Source organism: Cervus elaphus, chromosome 2 (genome assembly GCF_910594005.1).
Source record: "Cervus elaphus chromosome 2, mCerEla1.1, whole genome shotgun sequence".
Classification (NCBI taxonomy): Eukaryota; Metazoa; Chordata; class Mammalia; order Artiodactyla; family Cervidae; genus Cervus; species Cervus elaphus.
In genome coordinates this window covers 43,401,722-43,416,819 of record NC_057816.1, presented here as the reverse complement: position 1 = coordinate 43,416,819, position 15,098 = coordinate 43,401,722, and the positions used below count along the sequence as shown (strand labels likewise).

The window sequence follows — 15,098 nt, the reverse complement described above, 5'->3', positions numbered from 1 at the left end:
TGCTATCAATTCCATTTATATGAATTCCTAGTATAGGCAAAACTAATCAAAGGTGGCCAAAAAAAAAAAAAAATCAGGAGAATGACTGCCTTGGGAGTGTGTGGGGCTGACTGAGAAGGGGCTTACAAGTACATTCTGAAGTGACAGTAATATTCTACATGTAGATGGTGTTTTAATTACACAGGTGTATGCATTTGTCAAATAACAAATATTTGTCAAATAACAAATATAACAAAAGATCCAAAGTGTTACTTTGGATCTCCCCCATCTCAGTGCGGTAAATTTTATCCTAAAAAAAACTATGAACACAAAATGTATATTCCTTCTTATTCCTAAGAAATTCTATTTCTTAAATGCAAAAAAACATAAATTTGGATTACATCAAAAACCTCAATACCCCTTTAATTATTGCCTGCATGTGCAAGGAAGTTCTGTTTGTTATTTTTATCACACGCATTTTTACCTCCGGCATTCCTTGTGGAGAAAAGGCGCTAAAGGGTGGCACGACATCTGAGACGTTTTCATATCCGGGAGGAGGCGGCTCAAATAATGATGTGTTAAAAATCTAGAGAAGCAAAACATAATAATCAGAAGCAAATCAGGTAAAGCTCAATTACTACAATCAAGCAAAGAAATGCATATGATCTCTTTCGCCAGGAGAGGGTTAATCAAGACTTCTGTATTTTAAAGATGCAGATCAAAGAGCCAGTCTTGTGCTAGAAGCTGTGAGTAGTTCATGGGTGAATAACCTACAGACTCTTAAGAGGGTCTACAAGCACCGGTTTTTGATTTAGAAGGAAAACTTCACTTTCCAAATAAAAAAACAACATCATATAGTGTTATTAGTTGGAGAAGGCAACGGCACCCCACTCCACTACTCTTGCCTGGAAAATCCCATGGACAGGGGAGCCTGGTGGGCTGCAGCCCATGGGGTTGCTAAGAGTCAGACATGACTGAGCGACTTCACTTTCACTTTTCACTTTCTCGCTTTGGAGAAGGAAATGGCAACCCACTCCAGTGTTCTTGCCTGGAGGATCCCAGGGACAGAGGAGCCTGGTGGGCTGCCGTCTGTGGGGTCGCACAATCAGATATGACTGAAGCGGCTTAGCAGCAGCAGCAACAGTACTATTAGTCACTTATAAAAATGCTAAGCTGATTACTTATAAACAAATTAAAGGTTAAATTCAACTCTAACCAAACATAATATTATTTTTCAAGTGTATCACTGACACTGTTAAGTGGGAATCAATATTATTTTACTTTCCAAACTACTAAAAGAAATATAATTAATAAAATTAACCATCACCCCACCCCCAAAAAAGAAGAAAACAAAAAAAAAGAGAGAAAAAGGAACATTAGGGGGAAAAAGTAAAAGTAAAAATCATGTATTATTACTGTAAGTCAGTAATAACAATTTTTTTTAATTTTAAAAAAAAGCTTAGTATGTCAGACTAGATAAATTCAACTGTGTACCATTTTTCAAGAAATGACTTAGACATATGATCACAGTAAGTCTGAAAGTAACTATGCAGAAAAAGAAACACTAAGCAAATACTGTTTATATCTAATGGAAGCGCTCCAAACTACAAGACGTAGAAATTGACAGAATTCAAAACAGAAATAAAAATAATCCATTATGGTGAGAAAATCTAATATTCCTTTCCCAGTAATTAATAAAAATAGACAAAATGAGAGCATATCAAGGATAAAGGATATTTTCACCAAACAATTAACAAATTTTAACTAATGAACAAATATAAAATTATTAAACTCAACAACTCAAAATATTTTTTTCAAATAAGAAGAGAACATTTATAAAAATTGATGACATAATAGACTGTAAAGGAACAGTTGCAAAGGTTTAGTGTCATACGAATCGCAGTTATTTAATCACAATGTAGTTAATTTAGAAAATCAGATCTTATGAGATCTAGCTGAAGTAGTTCTTGGAAGGAAATGTATGGTTTTAAATACTCATATTAGAAAAGAAGAAAGGTCCAACATCAATAAATTAAGTATTCAATTGAAAATTTACAAAGAATAGCAAAATAGAAACTAGGAAGGTAAAAGGGGAACTTAAGAAAAAAATGTAATACAAATAAATAATACTAGGAGTAGAAAAACAGGCATATCTATAGATCTTGCAAAAAAGATAGTAAGAAAATACTAGGAAGAACTATGCCAATAATTGAAAACTTAGATGAAATGGAAAAATGCAATTAAAAAATAATTAAAACTGACATAACAGCGCATTTTAAACAAATCTAAATAGTCCCATAACAAAAAAGAAATTGAATCAGTAGCTTAAAATCTTCCATAAAACAAAGTATCAAAACCAAGTGGTTTTCCTTTGATTTGAAATACTAAAAGATTTTTTAAATATAACACAACCTATTTCAGAGATTAAAAACTCATTTTATAAGGCAAGTATAATCTAGAAATTATAATCAAATAAGCAAATTGCAGAAATACAGGCCAAACATGTTATCACTATAATAAATATAATAAATGTATACAGATATGAGTTGAAAACTCTACTACAGACTAATATTATACATTTCAAAAATGTAAATTAATCTATTATATCATTTATTATAATCATCATTATGAAAAAGAAAACTTATCTGCTCATCTCAAAAGTTATCCAGAAAAAGAAAAAAGTTCTGATAAAATTCAATATAAATTCATGACAAGAAAGTCTTCGTGAACTTGAAAAGTGAATTAGTGCACACTGCTAAGTCGATTCAGTTGGCTCCAATCTCTATGATCCCGTGGACAGAGAGCATACTGGAGTGGATTCCCATGCCCTCCTCCAAGGGATCTGCCCGACCCAGGGATCGAACCCACGTCTCTTATGTCTCCTGCACTGGAAAGTGGGTTCTTCACCACTAGTGCCACCTGGAAAGCCCTGAATTAAGGCAACCTGACATAAACATCAAAATTAAGGTGAAACATTAAAGACATTCAAGTCAAGGACACCTGCTGTCTTCACTTCCTTTCAATATTAAACTATAGGTCCTGGCCAGTGCAGTAATGTAAAGGTGCTGGGAGATGGACAGTGAATCTGAGCTGACACTATACTAAAGCACCAGTTACCTACTTCAGATGCTGACAGAATCTAAAATGAAACCAAATCAGCTATTACTCTTCAAAAACTCCCACATCTTCCATTTTTCCTGTAATTTTTCTCTGGTCCACATAGAGAACAAACTGAACTAAATCACTGGGAAAAATTCTAAGAAAAACTATGCTCAAGTGCAATAAAAATCCATCTCGAGACAAAGTCATCACATCAGCAAGTCTTTCAGCCAAGGGAGTATTCAAGCTGGTCTCACTTGATTTACCTTTATGGTAACCTTCAATTTTACAGCATCACTGAGCAGGTGGGTTTCGCATTAAGTTTATGAGTTATTCCAACTGGGAAAAGTTTCTTACAGTCAAGGAAATGACTCTTTTGGGTGACTTTATCAAAGACAGACAATACACCAGTGAGCAACGTTCACTATCCAACATTCACTAACATAGCCTCAAACTATGTATTCTGAGTATAACTAAAATAATTTTGGTTTACAAATTTCTATTTAACTTTTGCAACTTGAAAAGGCAATATATATATAGTTCAAACTATATGGCACATTGTCCCTACATAAATAAGAGAAATAATTCATAAATATGTGTTGAAAACATTTCTGGTAGAATCCATAAAATATTAATCATATTTGTTGTCTGTGGGAAGGGGAACATGTCTGTGTCGTGCGGGACAGTAAAGTCCGCAATTTACCTAGCTTGGCTATGAACGGTCAGTCATGTGAATTGATCTGGGAGACGGGGACCCAGAAAGAAAGCATCTGTAGTTGGGGCAGAGGGGTAAGAATAGAGCTGAGCTGTCACAAGGTCAAAAGAAAGTGCCTGAGTCTGAAACACAAGCAATACAAGCACATCATTTAAAGAAACAGAGGTAAATATCAAAAGAATCAACTCAGGACTGAACAGTGATTTCCTCAGGGAAGAGGGAAATAGGAAAAAAGCAAGGCGCTTTGGAGAACTGTGTGAGTATTTACGTGCAGGTATAACTTGGAAAAGAACAAAACCGAATTAATGATACAACTTTCAAAAAAGTTAATAAGCTTTTGGCAGCTAACCTCATTCAGGAAAACCTCCAAAATGAAACTTCTACATTATATGTTCATATTATGGGACAAGCTTTAGAAATTTCATAAATGCTTATAATAGTAAAAACGAATAATGCAATGGAATAAAAGCAAAGGTAGGGATGAAACTGGGAAGTGCAGAGGAAGAAAAAGAGAAGAAAAGTGAAAGTTTGTTATTTTCCTCATTGTACACAATCACCAAATTTGAGTGATCAAATTTGGTTTAAGTATATATATATTTTTTTACTAAGTACATGTATTTTTTTTAACCTTAATATTTATTTTTTAATTTTTTTAAAATTTTACAATGTTGTGTTGGTTTCTGCCATACAACAATGCAAATCAGTTTTAATTATACATACACATCTTCACAGAGCACCAGACTGGGTTCCCTGTGCTACACAGGGGCTTCTCACCAGCTGTCCAACTTACACCCGAGAGTGTATACATGTTGATGCTACTTTCTCCATTCATCTCACTCTCTCCCTCCCCCACTGTTTCCATGTACTTTTTTTAATATTACTGATATTTTATTATGTGATCATATATTCTTCCTAAATATACTTTTAAAGACTTTTAATAATTATATAGCTATGCCACCACTTATAAAGGTTATGGAATCTTATGGAGTATATTGGTATTCCCCACACCAACCTTAAAAATATTTTTATAATTTTGAAATGGTTTGATAGTATTTTTAAAAGTTAAACTGTATTAACTACTATAATTTAAAAGAGTAAATATGGAAAGTTTCAACTCATATTAGGAAATTTACCATGGGATTATATCACTGACTGCAAAATAGCATATTAAGAATTAAGAAAAGGCTGATTCATTAGTCAATAAGAGGAGGGGATTAAAGCTTTTTATGTACAAAAATCACATGACATTTTGAGCTGACCAATCAAACTGGATACATTTGAAGCTATATGCAATTTAGAAGGTCCAGCAAAGGGGAGTGAAGAAAGCTATCTAGAGGAAAAGGGCTATTTTAGATAGGGATATGGTAGCTCTAAGGCAAATAGTGATGAATATATGAGTTACATTTTATTAGCTTTCATATTGAATATATATCATGATATGAAATATCTCAATTATTTGTATCATCTTCTTTTCCAATTATGTGCCCTAACTAGCAAACAAGATTGTAAATTTTTAGCATAGTTATAGTTCTATAGTATTTCTCTCCAAACTCCCTTCCTTCCAAATGCCCACACCCAAGTTCTGAGCACACAGCTGAATACATGATCACAGGAAATATAATCATGAATTACCAACAAAAACATACTGGCTCAAACAACACACCTCTGAATTTCCTAGCATCCTCAAATTTATGCATGATCTTCTATCATCTGAACCAATCAAAAGTGTATCTAATTTAGCTGTAATTTACTAACATATCATATTTTGTTAGTGAACAATAGTTAAAAAGTAGAAAATAGCAACTGTCATCAAGCATCAATTTCTCAGAATCTTTTCAACATCACATTAAATTCAAACATCATTAAGAAAGAGTTGGCACCAGTAGTAAGACCATTAAAGGCATCATTCACAAGTGTCAATATTGATTTCTACCAGCGTTTGGGGATGGCACAGAGCATTCTTTTACAGAAGATATTTCAAAACAGAAGATGGGGGAGCTTATTTTTTCTTTCTTTTTACCTCATTTCCACCTTCATCAATTATTGAGATGTAGTTGGGAAGAGTCTCATTTGGATAGGACAACAGGACATCATAATGGGCTAACTCAACAGAATCCAGGCCAAATTCTTTCCACTGAGCTTGAATTTGCTTTGCAAGCTGGAAGTTTTGTTCTGTTCCAGCTAAATGTGGTATCCGTGTAAAATTACTGTTGAACAAAAATTGAAAGTGGTTAGAAATTGTTTAGTCAGCCTTTGTCTTAAATCAACAACAAAATAAGGCAGATTTACGTTAAAAAAAAATACTTTGAAATGTTACACCTTAAAAAAGCAAAGTGGCACCATTACTGCATCATATAGATTTTAAAGTGTGTTTTAAAATCTTCATCTCTAATTTGTACTCATTCAAGAGAAAAATCAGAAAAACTGATCTTTGTAGAGAATTGGTATGTGTACGCCTGTAGATGAATGTCTCTATATTAGATGAGGAAAGTGTTATATTCTTTCCTTAAGACTCATGCATATTTGAAATTTCATGGAATTGTCTATTTATTTCACCTTGTGAAATATAACTGGAAAGCAAAAAACATTTTCAACCAAAGATCAAGCTGTGACATTTCAAGAACTACTGATAATTACATTTATTTTTAAATAATGAACATTATAGCCAAGTGAGAAACCTTTTGATTAGCAGCCATTTTAAATCGTCTTCTTTAAGAAGTAATTTGAACATATTTACACAAGCTCAAACTGAATCTTTTGTATTCCATTCACCATGCATTATAAGTATAATACTAAAAATCAACAATGAAAATTAGCCTGACCAAGAATATCTTTAACAAATAACAAATAAACTATGTGGCTAAAATTTTAGCTACCACAAATATTTTCAAGAATAGACTAATTTCTCATTTAATATGTGTAGATACTGGGGCTTTTGTTTTAAATTTCTCTTTCTTGGAAATTTGTTGTTTCCTTGAAGATTCAGTTCACTGTTATTTTCAATTTAAATCCTTTCAGAAAAAAAAAATCCCATATGACAAAGCATCATGTGTCATGAAATGATATTTATTCATTTCCAGCTTATAAATGTCTTGAGCTTCATGAATTTCTCATTCTAATTATGTAGGTTTTTCTAAACTCAACCTACTTCCATTCTTACAGTGATTAAAAAAAAAAGAATAAGCAACATAGCTATAGTCATCCTAATTTTAAGTGTTGAATCTACTGTGTATATTGATAAAAAATAAGGGAGGAAGAGGAGTCCTGGGATTAATTTTATAATTAGAGTAAAATCATTTAAACTGTTATTTACAAAAACAGTATTACAATTCTCTTTTAATAAATATTTAGATGTTTAAGACCTTACATAGGATGTCTAATGTGTATTTGCAAAATAAAGTAAAGAAAAGAACACAATTTCAAGAGGCAGCTGAGGCATCTATGCATTTCCTCATCGACCTGGAAAGAAAACATTACAAGCCAACATGTTGCTATTTTATTCCCTATTACACAAATCCAAAGTGTAACATAACTAAAACAGATGCAAAGTATGCAAATTTCCTGAAGTCATAGCTATAACCCTATTCTTACATGAAAGAATTGTTATGGGCGCCTTGACCCTGCCCTCACACACACACACACACACACACACACATATATATACATAGGAGATCATTATCAGACTTTATTAGTGAAATGACTCCCCTAAAACTAAGTTCCCCTGCCAAGTTCATGATGAACCTCTCTATCCAAAAAGCCTTATTCCTTTTTCCCATTCAGTCGCTATTCCTGTCAGGATTAAGGAGTGTCAAAGAAAAAGGGGGACTGAAACCAAGCAGTACCTCCAAGGGCCCTCCCAGATACAAAAGCCCCACAGTGGTTTATTTTTTGTAGTAAAAGGCTTTAATCTCCTAGGCTTTCCCTGAGTTCCAAAGAGCAGACACAAGCAATTACTATTATGGAACTGAGCGAATATAGAAACAAAGGAAAAGTGGTAAAGTGAGAAAAGTAATGATAGTTTAAACAATACAACAATCTGATGCATATCTTTGAGCTGTTCTGCAGAAAATGAGAACCCCACATAGGTGGAGGATGGTGACTGCATGCTGACCACAACGACGTAGACCTGAGACTACTTAGAACCACAAGGTTGATGATTCAGATTTCTGAAACATCATCTGGTTACCTCATCACCAACCAATCAGAAGAAAGTCCATGAGCTGCAACCAGCATCCCAAACGTTGTCTTTAAAAACCCTCCCCTTGAAAGCCATCTATGATTTCTGGTCATTTGAGTATGAGGTGTCTGTTCTCTCTATTTGGCACCCTATAATAAACACTGTACTCCTTCACCTCAACCAAGTGTCAGTATATTGACTTTGCTGCCCAGAAGGCTAGCAGACCCAAGTTTCATCAGGTAACATGATGAGTGAAATTCCTGGTAAAAGTTGATTGATAAATTGACATACAAGAAGCATGCTATGATCAGCATTAGAATGCATTCATTTGGAGAAAAGTTGATCCTAAAAATGACGAGTAGGAAAAAAGATTTGTTTCCAAGGATAAATAAAATCAATTGGCACAAAATCAGTGTACTACAGGTTTTGCCACTGTCTTCTTGTATGATCCTGGCCATGTCTTAAATTTCTCATTCATTGTGCATTGCTTAGCGACTCAGTCATGTCTGACTCTTTAAGACCCTCATGGACTGTAGCCCACCAGGCTCCTCTGTCCATGGGATTCTCTAGGCAGGAATACTGGAATCGGTTGCCATTTCTTCCTCCAGGGGATCTTCACAGCCCAGGGATGGAACCCGAGGCTCCAGTGTCTCCTGCATTGCAGACGACAGGATTCTTGGCCCTCTGAGCCATCAGAGAAGCCCTCTCATTCATACAGAAGGAGAAAGTGCTTCCTCACTAAAACACAAAGATCTGAGGCTCAATGAGACAACTGGAAATAAGCAGAAGTTCCTATTCTTTTGCTTTAATCAATTGAGAAGTGTGACACAATTTCTTGACCTACTAGAATATCAAGTTATTTTTTATTTGAATACTTTACTATCCAAAATAGCTAACATCATGCATTTAAAAAACAGGCACATACATCTCTGTCTGGCTAGAAAACTTTAAATATGTCCTAAGTATCATTATGTCATCTCAATTAATAAAGGGAGCTATTGATGTATGTTTTAATACACTACATTTGGCTTATGAATGAACAATGCTTAGAAACATTAGGTGACTTAAAGACAACCAGTGAAAGGTAGAACTTGTATTCAAATGCAGATCAGTAAAATTCTAAAACATTCCTCTAAAATAACCTTGTCTTTCAGAACAAGTGGAGGAAGAATGCAAAATAATGGACAAATCTGAGACTTTAACCAGGTGTTACAAAACAAAAGGAAAACAGAGGACAACCTTATATGGCAAGGGAGACTGAAAAGGCAGCCAGCCCCTCCTTAATCCTCCCAGTCAGTCAAGTAACCTCGAAACAGTAGAGAATCTTTAGCAGTAAAGGGTCAGAAAAGGGGAGAAGCCAGATCTGAGCCTTTAATGACCCTTGACCTAAGGGTATAAATAGACTAAACAGCTCCAATGGACAAATGCCAAACTGGAATTATGGGGAGTTCAGGGGGCTCCTGGATATTCTGTGGCCCTCGGAAGGGTGAGTGGGGGTTCTGTTCACCTCTTTCTGTGTTAATGGTGAAAATTCTCGAGTTCTAAATGATGCCAAGCATGGCCCTGTGGGGTTTCGGGCATGGAGGCCTTTTGGTCCCCCACTTCTATAGGCAAGACTCTACCTTCATGACCTTCCCTGAGTTCCAAAGGGCAGGCTCAAACAGCTGCTAATCAAGAGAGAACAGCCAGGAAACCACCTGAGATGTAGTGAGATTAAAGGAACCAGAAAAACTCATCAAGTTTAGGAGACCCAACCACCTGAGACCCTGCACACATCCTAACCTTGTCACTTTGCAGAAGAATGCCAATACCTTGATCCTTGTCACAGAACCCTATCTGACTGTTTAACCTCTTCCATTCTCCAGAGCTTCCCTGGTAGCTCATGTAAAGAGTCCACCTACAAGGCAGAAGACCTGGGTTCGATTCCTGGGTTGGGAAGATCTCCTGGAGAAGGAAATGGTTAACCACTCAGGTATTCTTGCCTGGAGAATCCCCATGGACAGAGGATCCTGGCAGGTCATAGTCCATGGGGTCGCAGAGTCAGACACGACTGAGCAACTAACACTGTACACTATTCTCCAGGGAGAGGAGCACAGTTCTTGAGGTACTCCCCCCTGCCTGCCAAAGAAATAAAGTCACGCTTTCCTCCTCCATAACTGTCTCCATATATCAGTTCATCATCGGTACACAGAGAGCCAAGATTTTGGCAGCATAAACAGAAAATCTCGGTGAAGACCGTGGAGAATAAGCAAAAAGCTGAGAGCCCATAAAGTGAGAGAGGAAGGTATTCATTTTTCTTCTTTGCTGGTCACTCCATGTCACTGAGGATGAGATGGTTGGATGGCATCATCCACTCAATGGACATAGTTTGAGCAAACTCCGGGAGATAGTGAAGGACAAGGAAGCTTGGCGTGCTGCTGTCTATGGGGTCCCAAAGAGTCAGACACGACTTGGCAACTGAATAACAATAACCATGTCACAGGTCAGAAAAGGAAAAAGGACACAGAGGTAGCACCTGTCTAGGAGTGAAGATTATGTCTAGCCAGACTTCCACTTTTATTACACCTATTATACATCATTACAGTAAAAGACATGCAAGAGGGAGAAAAATTTCCACACAAAAAATTTAAAATTCCATATCTCTCACCAGAAATGGCCCTTATAAAGGCTTGACAGATGTCCTAGCAAATTTTATTCATAAAATTTAATTCTAAAGACCATGTGTATGTTCTCTCTGGTGTTAGCTGCCTCGTTATGTCCAACTCTTTGAGATCCCATGGACTGTAGCCCACCAGGCTTTTCTGTCCATAAATTCTCTAGGCAAGATACTGGAAAATGTAGTCATTCCCTTCTCCAGGGGATTTTCCCAACACAGGGATTGAACCCGGGTCTGCTGCATTGCCTATCTATCTATTTGTTTACTTGCCTGTTTTTATATAAAATTATAACTTACATTCATAAAGGAATCCTTTAATCATTATCAGGACTTCAAGTATTTTGCTTTGAAAGAGTCTAAGTATTCCAATCAATTATTCAATAAAAGTGTTTTATTTTTAGTTGCCTTGGAAATACCTTTTATTCATTTACTCTTTTTCTCTATACCCGGGATAGCTATTTCAGGAAATAGGCAGCAGGTTTTTACACTAAGTCACACATATGCTCTCTAATTTCATGCTCATCTTAACAGTATCACTATTCCCATTTTATAGATGTGAAAATGAGAGCTCAGGGAGGTTACATCTTCACTCAAAGCTATGTTAGTGTCAACAGGCAAAGACGAAATTTAAACTTGTCAATGTCTGACTTCAAAGTCCAAATTCATTCTTTTGACTTAAATACATTATCTTCCTCTAAAACAGGAGTCAGCAAACGATGTTTCACTGACCAAATCCAGCTCACTTCCTTTTTTCTGGTACAGCCCACAAGCTAAAAATGGCTATCATGTTTTAGATAGGTGCAAAAAAAGCAAGAGGAATAATATTTTATGACATATTTATACAAAGTTCAAATTTTATTTTGATAATATAAAGTTTTATCAAAACTGACCCTTATTCCAACATGTATTTCCTATCACTTCTTTGTGATAGGAAATAGCAGGGTTGAGTAGTTGTGACAGAGATCAGCCAGCATACAAAGCTGGCTCTTTACAGGAAAAGTATGCTGACACCTGCTTTAAAATAAATATCATGATAAAGTTCAGTTGAGGGTACAATCCTTTTGAGATGAAATGTGATACAAGATCTTCAATAATAAGACTTTTTTTTTTAAGTCAGTTTCTGTTTATGAAATAGTGGATCAAACTTCTAAACAGAATAACAAAATTTTCCAACTTGATATAAACTTTGAAGTATCTGCTTACTACAAGAAGGTCTTGATGTTCTCTGCTTTCAACTCATCCAAAAATGCTTTCTTTACATTATGCTGTGGAATGTTAGTAGCTTCACTGGAGGACTTTATAAACCATCCTGCAAAAGACAAACAAATATAGGAATGGGGTATGAGCTTTCAGACAGAGCCTATTTTTCTTATTATTTTATTTATCATATGTAAAACACAAATTGTCCATGACCTCTGGCATTAACTGAGATTTCCTGAAGTTTTCTCTTGCCTACCTCCATTGGAAAAAAAATCATGCAGAACAGACTTAATTACAAATCAGTCACAATATATTTTTAATCCAATTTCATTATGTATTGCTGTTATTCTAAGAAATGCTTTATGATATTAGCACTAAAATTAAATACACTTCAACTAATGGGGAAAATGAAAGCAGAAAGGAGATCCACCTTCTTTCTCCTTCAAGCTTCTATCCCCAGTGACTACTCCTCTGCTGACCCAGAAGAAACATTTAGTAGGTGTTTAATGAATTAATTATGAACATATTTCATGTACATAAATCATTTCAAAGAGTTGAAGGCAATTCAGTCTTGTAATTTGTTCTGGTTCTGAAACTAAAACAAAGTGTGATGAAATATTTTGTGCTTCCAGTTGAAGCAGGCTTGAAAAGTCCAACTTCAGAGAGCTACAATGAAACTACAAGTCACCTAACATCTCTTCAAGACAAACATAGGCTAGAGGCAACGGGTAGGCAGTTCCCAGGACCATGAGCCCCTATAGCTGGCTTCATGACAGATATTCAGCTAAATGATACGATTTGTGCATAAAATGGTTACAGAACCACCCAGCTAGCTTTCATGGAGCTTTCCAATTATTAATCATATACATGCTACACACATGCATATATACATGTGTACTGAAATAAATGGTTGGCAGCAAATGGAAATACAGTTCCACTAGTATGTTATAAAAAAAAAAAAAAGGAGACTTGGAAACGACTTTAAGATCAGGGCACATGGGGGATGAAATGCTTGAATCGAGATCTGAAAATTGAGTTGGATAAAGAGGATGGAGGCCTGTGTGAGGGAAGGAGCAGAGAATCCTCCGGAAAAATTAATATTAATAAAGAACGCACTCCGTGTAAGGCACTGTATGGGGCTGAGGGCAACACGGGGTACACACTCAGGCACGTCAGTCGTGCCCGCCAGGTTCCTCTGTCCACGGGGTTCTCCAGGCAAGAATATTGGAGTGGGTTGACATGCCCTCCTCCAGGGAATCTTCCCAACCCAGGGATTGAACCCGGGTCTCCTGCATTGCAGGTGGATTCTGTACCCACTGAGCCACCTGGGAAACCCAAGGGCAACACTAAGAAACACAAAATGCTTCTAAAAGACAGAGAAGACGCCCCTGGTGGTACAGTGGATGGGGACACGAGAGGATCCCTGGTCCGGGAAGATTCCACACGCCAGGGGCAACTAAGCCTGAGTGCCACACAACTGCTGAGCCCAGAGGCAGAGAGCTGCAACTGAGCCATGTGGCCCCCACTCCTGGCACCTAGAAAGCTCGAGAACCGCAAGACCCAGCATGGCCAAAAAAGAGAAGAAAAAAGACACATAAGATCCTAACCTTCATGCTGACCTTGCCAAGTGAATTTCCCACGTTTTCAGTTGAGACAATTGAAACTCAAGTTGGCGGGTGTCCTTAATGAGCACACTTATCTCACCTAAGCCCCACAGCAACCCTGATATCCACAATTAGTTATGAGCAGAATGTGGTTCAAAGGGCGCAAAGCAAGCAAAAAGAGATTGAGTCTGAGCCAGCCTGGCAGGCTTAATTGGAGAAGGAAATGGCAACCCACTCCAGTGTTCTATGCTGGAGAATCCCACGGACAGAGGAGCCTGGTAGGCTACTGTCCATGGGGTTGCAAGAGTTGGATATGACTTAGCGACTCAACTACTGCTCCTAGCAGGTTTATGCCCTGGTCTTCTCAATCCCAGAAAGGGAGCCCAGAATTCACAGTAGGGGTAAACTACCTGGTGATACTTACACTAGTCTTGTGCATTAAAGTCCAATGAGAAGCATCTCCTCACCAGGAAAGAATAAAGTGCCAATTTACTACTTTCAGTAATTTACAGCTATTATTCTTACAAAGACTGACAAACTGAGGCTAACAGAGACTCCCTCACTTGCTCAAGGTCAGGAAGAAGTTGCAGAGTCTGAGAAAAATCTCAGCGTTGCTCCCTGATTACCTTGGAGAGCTGGGTTAAGTCTGCAAATTAGTACACAGGGGAAAAAACTTGAAAGCACTGCTGTTAAAAAGTTCTGTTCAGAGCACTGACAATAAGGTCAACCAGTTCCTAACTGTTCCTCTATTACTTACTTCCAAAAGGAGAGAAAAGGGCTCCCAAGAAGCAATGCCCAGCGCTCTCCCCACCGCACACGACTAGATTAAGACCCCAAAGAGGTAAGACCCGTTTCTTACAAAGCTCCTTGGACGACCTAGCAAGTGTCCCCCGAGATCCTGCGGAAAGGAGCCAATTTCTCGCAGGCCTGCAGCCGGCGGAACTTTCTCAAGTTCAGTTTCAGGGTTTCTGCGTTCTCCTCCTGTAGGCGCCTGTCCTCCAGCAGCCCGTCCGGAACGCAAACGTGCTTCCCCGGCAACTAAGTCCCACCTAACTCGCGGGAGCTGGTCCGCACGCCCCCCAGCCCGATCCCCGCCCCGGAGCCCAGCAGCAGGAACCCCGCGGCAGGGGGCCCCGGAGCCCGGCGGGCCGCGGGGCAGGCGGGCGGGCTGGGGGCCGAGCGTGGCGCGGACCCCCGTCCTCCCCCTCGTACCGAAGAGGAAGCCGAGGACGAAGAGGCCGGCGCACAGCACCAGGGCCACCGCGCACAGTCGGCGCGGACGGGGCCAGGCCACCGAGGCCGAGTCGGTTTCGTGAAGCGGGTTCCACATCTTGGCGCGCGGCGGCGGGGCCTCCGGGGACCGTGCGGCGGCCCCGCTGCAGCCTCGTGGGCGGCGGGGCAAGGGCGCCTTTCCCCTGCGCCGCGCGGATCAGCCCGGCCGCCGGGAGTGCGCTCCCCGCCGGGGCTCCGCGGACTCCGCCCCGCTCGACTCTCAACCAATCCGGGCGAGCGAGAGGCGGAGCCGTCCCGGGGCAAACCCCGACTCCGCGGAGAGGTGCTTTAAAAAGAGAAAAAGTTTAGCTTGAGGATTTCTAGCCCTTATTTTAAAATGAAAGAAAAAGGAGGAACAAAGGGAAGGAGGAAGCGGAGGACAAACGCTTCTCCTTT

General features: G+C 38.6%; 1 protein-coding gene across 2 annotated transcripts in view; it reads right to left on the bottom strand.

Moving 5' to 3' along the window:
- The window catches only part of FOLH1B (folate hydrolase 1B), a 66,682-nt gene extending 51,796 nt beyond the window's left edge, over positions 1-14,886 (bottom strand). Inside the window, exons 1-4 of one of the 2 annotated variants that reach the window (XM_043876547.1) lie at positions 14,643-14,886; positions 11,830-11,935; positions 5,814-6,000; positions 464-565 (exon numbers count right to left, since the gene is read on the bottom strand). In XM_043876547.1, the coding sequence (XP_043732482.1) occupies positions 464-565; positions 5,814-6,000; positions 11,830-11,935; positions 14,643-14,760 (513 nt within the window). In that variant the 5' untranslated portion in view covers positions 14,761-14,886. Of the gene's footprint in view, positions 1-463; positions 566-5,813; positions 6,001-11,829; positions 11,936-14,289; positions 14,601-14,642 lie in introns of those variants that run through there. The other variant, XM_043876556.1, reaches the window with a different exon arrangement.
- Between the last annotated feature and the right edge of the window lie 212 nt (positions 14,887-15,098).